Source organism: Musa acuminata, chromosome BXJ1-8 (assembly GCF_036884655.1).
Source record: "Musa acuminata AAA Group cultivar baxijiao chromosome BXJ1-8, Cavendish_Baxijiao_AAA, whole genome shotgun sequence".
In the NCBI taxonomy this organism is placed as follows: Eukaryota; Viridiplantae; Streptophyta; class Magnoliopsida; order Zingiberales; family Musaceae; genus Musa; species Musa acuminata.
Window position 1 is genome coordinate 28601513 of NC_088334.1, and position 7253 is coordinate 28608765.

The window sequence follows — 7253 nt, forward strand, 5'->3', positions numbered from 1 at the left end:
GTACATCAAAGTAATTCTAACTATTAGACTTATAGCAAGATACTTGGTAGCCAAATTATTTTGTCATTACAAGATTCTGTATCAACTATCAAGAATTAGAGAAGCCAGGGTATCTGATGGAGCAGCCTTCTTTGATGTTATTCTTGTTTACTCTGTTTCTTCAACTGATACTGGTCTATTAGAGGTTTGATTCTCTAACTTCATAATTCTGGGTTTCGAATGAATCCAGTGCTGAAAATATTTTCCCTATATATCATGCTTGTGTGATTGTTATACATATCCCAGATCCCTGCTCTGGATCACTACCAATGAAAGAAGTTACTTTTTCTCCAGATCTCCAAAATAACATATACTTTCCTTGACTACTGTGATTGGACAAAGTTAAACATCAAAACAGATGGATTCTCTCGAGTTGCACAGCCACTTCCCCTAATGGATGATACCAGTCAGAAGATTGCTAAATCTCATCTTATTTATTTTCATACATACTAGGGCTATTAGATTGAGTGAAATGATGAATGTTAAAGTGAGCAATAGTTGCATATTGGCATATTAGTCTATAAATTTAGGTCTCATAAAATGGAAGTCCTTGGACACTTTCCAACTTGTTCAATCAAAGCTTTGGAGATGTTATTAAGAGAATCAACAACCCAACAGAGAGCTTTGATTTAATGAATGCATTCTACATCTTCATTGACACCATGGCCTTAGAACTTTATTTCCAGATATATTACCAAAAATTAACCATCTGGTCAAAATTATAGATAAAAAGGCATCATATGCCATCAAGACTGCAAATGTTTTTACTGACTTCCAGAGGTATAAACCTGGTGAGCAGATCAATTGGAATTGGATGTCATGGTCTTCAAATGTTACAGTATGTGTCCATGTGTTATGCAGAATGTGTGATACAAATAAATGTCAGTCTCCACACAGACACATTTCATCTAATTCCCATTCAACTCTTTGGATCATTATCAGGTCAACTGATTTCAGATAAAGCTTATTTAAGATTCCAATAGTACACCTAGTAGTGTATCAATCATTCTTGCTACTTTGATATGCATAATGAGCCGTTGAGCCAGTAACATGGTGAATCCTAAGATTGGCTTACTAAGCTAATATAAGAATCACCCAGTTAGAAGTTTAAGGCATATGTTGTTATCCACAAACCTGTAATGAAATTAACAAAATATGGGATTGTAACATGCAGTGGTTCAGGCAGGATCCCTAAGAAAGTTGAGACAGACTGAAGCTGAGACTTCAAGAAGGACGTAGCTGCAATATAAGATCAAGCATGGAGATACTAAGTGGAGAATCAAATAAGTAATTTAACAACTTCCTTAACACAACTACTTCATGACAAAGCAAAATAAACTGTTGTAAACCTGGATTGGCCAAAATCATAACCAAATCAAAATCTGGGTTGCGTGCTGCGACAGCAAGAGCAAGACATGCACCAATGGATTCGCCAACAAGATATATTGGCTTGTTCAGTGAGTAAGACTTTTCAGAGTTGATTGTTCTTTCGACATATTCAACAAGACCTGCATAAGCGAAAAGCTTATAAGTAGAGCATAAATCAAATGACAACTGTCTGCTCATTGCACAACCTGCTCTACTGCAATCTCATCCATGTCTCAACAATTGATACTTAATTTAGACATATCTGGACGACTATTAATAGCAAAGGCTTTCTAGTCAGTTGGATGTGATCAAGTTTCACCGTTCTTTTAATTTAAAGACAAATCTAGGATAATAAATGGGATAAATTGCATTCTGATAATGCATGTGTATGTGCCTTGGATCTGATTCGACACTAAAGCAAATTGGATGAAATAGATCAAACAAGACAATGAAAAATAAATGCATCTATAAGATTCTTTATTTCACATAGAAGAGATCGAGTTCTTTAATCAATTAAAGCATAACTTTCCTTCATAAGTTGACAACTTGTGCCATACTAATCAAGCAAACAGTATTCCACAGCTTGACTAAAGATGGTGACTTGTGGCACTCGATGGATCTAGATATACCATATTCAAACAACAGTCCAAGAATAAATTTAATAATCATTTACAGCATGCAAATTTAGAGGTGTAGCCACACACAAAGAGAAATGCAAAAACATCTGATGAGAACAGGGGCACAATACAAAGGATCCTAAAAAAGTTCTTATCATGTCATAGAAGTAAATATTCTAAAAATAAACAGCAAGTCCAGGAAGCATCAAATTCTTGCCTATCATAAACATCTGAATTGATATGCCTAACCACCTAAACAACAAAACTTAAGACAGTTAGCATGAAGAACCAACATCATTTCTGAAGTAAAAATACTATATAATTAATTTGCTTTCAAACAAGTATAATCTTTCCTTATTTCTGCATTTTCTTTTTTTACCTTTTACTTGGATTTTATAAAAAATAGGAAAAGAAATTGTAACTGAAGGCCATAGTATGATTGAATGAATTGAAGTTTTTATCTTTCCACAGTAAATGTGGTCTTTATCCACAGTAAAAGTAAGGTAAGTCTAACAGTTATCTTCCTTTCTATTATCATTTTCAATTAATATATTTCCCTTTCTCTATTCTCAAATTAAAAAAATACTTTCTTTGCTCATCATGAATTTGTTCTAAATCAAATTTGGTATCAAAGCTTTTAGTCAAGCAAAGATGTTTTGTTATCAATGTCGATCCAATTTTCAATTATTTAAAATCGGCATGAGTTCCTATGCAGTAAAGCATATAAAACGAAATCATTTTAATTTATTTATTTTTAATAAATTTTATTAATTTAGGTGACATTTGCAAATGTCATAATGCCACATGACAACTTCTCCAATATTGCTAATTTAGTTTCCTAAATTGCACAAGGAGAAGAAAAAGATGGAGGAAATCAAAACATCGTTTAATAGAATATTGCATATCTTGATTGAAGATTTCATCCCTGCAAGGTAATTTCATCATACTACAAAGGTATAATCCTATCAATCAGATTTACTATCACAAAGGAAAATTATTTGCTGAAAGAAATTTGAAAATTTACTTGTCCAAACAACAAAAGCATTAGCCGATTGATTTGCTTTGATGTAATTATAATTTTTCATTATTAATATATTTTTCCTTTTTATTCTTCTACTTGGGTTTCAGAAAAGGAGGGAATGGAATTATAGCTAAAAGCCACAGAATGATTGATTTTTTTTCAGACTATGTATGAGTGATATAAGATGTCATTTCTTTTCCTAATCATAAGATTGCATTGTCCATGTATGAGATGACTTGTGGAGGTCCAAGGCCTACATCCCTAAAAGTTATTCCTCGAGTCAGAGTAAGTCTGATGGTTTTTATTCAAATATCTTTTTCAATTATTATTTTATCCTTCCTTTCTCTTTCCCTTCCTCTATTTTCATATAAAAAACTTTCTTTGTTCATCATCAACTTGGCCTACATCAATATGTGTATTAGAGAATAATCACAGCTAGATAGGATAAGGATTAGTAGCATTTCTTATAACATTCCATTTAACAAACTTTAGCCAAGGTAATTCTATATGATTTAGCTAAATAATCTATGTAAATAACCTAAATGTGAGTCACCTTTTACTCTCAGAAATTAAAAAAGGACAAAGAGTGACAATGAAAATTAAAAAAAATGTTATCAAACTTCAAGCACTATATACTTATGGAAGAGCTATTGGACAGTTAGCCATAACAAATTCAACTTGTTGATGGATTTAAAGTTTTATGCCATATAAGTTGACATTAACCTACAAATGAACCCTTCAATAGATGCACTTGACATTCCTAAACAAAAGAAATGTGCCTGAAACTAATCCCGTACCTGTTTCTTGCTTAGTTTGGGTCTAGTAAATAAATCTCATATTCTTAATCAAGGGGTTGATGCACTCAGTAGATAGTTGGCATTTCATAATATATAAGTATTCACCTTGAAGACTTTGATGTTACAAGAGACACCTAATCTAATGATAAAAATTTTGAAAAGATTTGGAAGCACGCAAAGAGGGTTATCACAAAGACTATATTATTTAAAATGATTTCCTCTTTTAGGAATTCATCTTTGCATCCCAAAATGATACGGTAAGGCGCATAAAGGACTATATATGCCAATGGATAGAAAGGTCATTTTGGTAGGAATAGGATTGTTCTTCTACAACAAAACAATAACAAAGTCGTAAGTCCCAACTACTTGGGATCAACCATATGGATTTTTTTTCTCAATTGAAATTTGTAAAAAGTCATATGCTTAGTTAAATTTAGAGAACTGTTCTTCTCATTAAAGAAAAATAGTTCTAGCCTATAATCTACTGTGCTATCCCTCACTATGTAAATAAATGATGGATATATCAATTTTGTGTAGGATGAGCTCAAAATTTTGGTGCATACACTGCATTACTCCCTTAGGAGGATATTAACATGGATATCATGATTGGATTACCAAAAACTCAAAAGAGGTACATATTTGATCCTTTTGTTCATGGATTGCTAAAATGACACATTTTATTTCTTGTAAATGGACTATCTATGCTTCCTATATTACTCATCTTTATCTCAATAATGTGGTTAAACATCATGGAGGGACACCGAACTATTTAATCACTTTTAAAGAAGCCTACAGAAGAAAATTGTCACAAACTTATCATACATAGTGCTTACCACTCTTAAATTCATGGTCAAACCGAGTTGTTAGTATAACTCTGGGTAATCAATTAAGGTGCTTTGCTGTAAAACAGGCCAAAACAATGAGATTTCATGCTACCAAAAGCTGAATTGTTTATAATTCTATTATTCTACTAGCAAGAATCCAATTTGAGATTGTTAATAGTTACATTCCAGCTCACTATCTAAACCTGTTAAAACAATTGAATCATCTTTGTCGCGCAGAGTTGAAGAACATTTTGCAATTATTAGGGCAAAGATTAGTGAATATGTAAGAAGCTAGTACCTAATACAAAGAAATGTCAACAAGAATTCCCGTCTAAAGGTCTTCAAAGAAGTTCTTTTGTGGATCTTTCTAAAAAAGAAGCATTTTCCTACAATATTGACAACAAGCTTGAGAAAAAATTGGTCATTGTCAAATTCTCAAAAGTTTAATAATAGTTCATGCAAGATTAAACTTCCTCCCAATGTTCACACTCACTCCACATTTCATCATTCAATATTTATCGATTTATCAATTTATCATGATGACATTAATGACGAATCAAGCATGAGTTATTTTCATCTAGGAAAAATGATCTAATGCATGGATAAATTTAAGAATTAATGGCAGCATTAAGAAAGAATAATTCAGGTTTCAAGTCACCAAGCTACAACACATCAATATCTAATTTACCAAATTTGAAATTATCACCTTTAGAGCTACTAAGTTCCAGGGCACTATGAATTCATAATGTTCTATAATTTGTCTTAGTAAACTGAGGCAATCAATTAGGTTTTTGGTGGTTGAGATATTTAATGTATAGATCGTCTAAAAACAGGATAGGGATGAGAGACTTGTGAGGCAGTCTTGAATTAACCCTTAGAGATTTATAAATTGTTAATGAACTCTTAGCTCTTAGTTGTTCCAATAAAAGAAAATGGTTATGTTTCTCATATCCCAATGTCTCTCTCACCCTCGTATCTTCTTCTTCCACATCAGTCAAGTTGCTGCTTTTGGTAGACAAAATACGAAGTTCAGAAGACAGTTTAGACCCAAGTTCAGCTCTCAACTGCCTATTTGACATCATCCACTTCAAAGGAACCAAAGTTCTTGGGTGTAAACTTAGGTAAAAATATGATTACCAATATATCAATGCTCATCTACCATTCATTATGGTCATTTAAAGGAAAAAGTGTCGGTAATCACTCCACAAAGTAAAGTTCATGAGAGAGGGACCTTCAAATGATGTTCTGTCCATTACCGGAATATGCAAGCACCAAATATCAAAAATCCTGTAATATTTAAAAAATAATGTATCACAAATTTAAACCAAAGGTAAGCATGACAACTTCGTAGGAGACAAGTTCATAAGAAATGCTTCCAGAATAGTGCTTACTTTCCCAATCTCTGGTGATGTCGAATTAATCCAAGCCCAGTTCCATCGATTCCTGAAAATTTTTGTTGATCGATCAATACGAGAAAATACCCAAGGAAGACGAGAAAAGGCTATAAATATTAAAATACTAAAGAAACGCATATGAATTCTAAACCCATCCATCCAAGAACAGACCAGGCAAGTAGAGCAGCAACGGCGAGTCCGTTCCTCGAGCCCCACACTCGAGCGGCGAGAACCACCGCGGCGGACCACCGTCCGGCTTTATCAACTCCCTCGACCGCTCGATGTAATCCCTTATGCCGTATGGCTCGATGACCGAGTCGTCCAGGACCTTGGGGACCGTCGCGGCCGCCGTCGGGAAACTGGCGCTGGCCCCCCTTCGGCTCGATAGGCGGGAAGGAGGTTCCGCCCGCAAGTCGGCGGAGAACCTCCAGCGCCGCGACGGCGCAAGGCGGAGAGGAGCGGCAAGCGCCACGGCAGTCGCCATGGGGGGACGGACACGTTTCGGTTGCGGAATGGCTGGCTGCCCAAAGGCACGGCCAAAGTTCACAGGAAAGTGATGAAAGGTTCATCCCGATTGTCTGTAACGTAGGGGAAAGTAAATCCCGTCAGATTAGTTTGACGAAAATAGATATCATCAGATTCTTTTGACTAAAATAAACAGACTTTTGGACCGAATTGATGGGACTCTTCATCGACTTCTCAATCGGCATGTGCCGTGGCCGGTGGTGTAGGAGGCAGATCCACCGAATGAATATAATTATTAAAGAGAGAGAGAGAGAGAGAGTTCCATATCATATCATCTCAAAATTATCCAACTTTTTATAAAGAACAACAATTTCCTAAAAAATCTCACATTTTCCTCTCTTTTTTTTAGCCAAAATCCTTCTCTTTTTTTCAGAACATGCTGATTTTTATAAATGATTAATTCTTAAAAAAACTTCAACAATCTAAAAATATTAATTTAAATATTTTATATAACAAAACATTTTATAAATAAAAATATTAATGGATAGATTATGTAAATAAAAATATTAATGGACAAATTATAAGGAAAAGTCACTCTTTTTTTTTTTCCTCTCTCAATGCCATAGTCCCTATAATACCTTTATAAGACACAACATTAACACTCATCCTTTTGGTGGCCTAGATCATAGGGAGCATCGCTTTAGACTAATTCATAGGGTTAATCGATC

General features: G+C 34.3%; 1 protein-coding gene across 5 annotated transcripts in view; it reads right to left on the reverse strand.

Annotated features, from left to right (window-relative positions):
* Positions 1-6739, reverse strand: part of LOC135584114 (phytyl ester synthase 2, chloroplastic-like) — a 46851-nt gene extending 40112 nt beyond the window's left edge. For 3 of the 5 annotated variants that reach the window (XM_065079380.1, XM_065079377.1, XM_065079379.1), the window contains exons 1-5: positions 6232-6638; positions 6058-6109; positions 5898-5953; positions 1389-1547; positions 1174-1278 (exon numbers count right to left, since the gene is read on the reverse strand). In XM_065079380.1, the coding sequence (XP_064935452.1) occupies positions 1174-1278; positions 1389-1547; positions 5898-5953; positions 6058-6109; positions 6232-6544 (685 nt within the window). In that variant the 5' untranslated portion in view covers positions 6545-6638. Of the gene's footprint in view, positions 1-1173; positions 1279-1388; positions 1548-5897; positions 5954-6057; positions 6110-6231; positions 6639-6723 lie in introns of those variants that run through there. The other 2 variants (XR_010475955.1, XM_065079378.1) reach the window with 2 other exon arrangements.
* Positions 6740-7253: the final 514 nt, after the last annotated feature.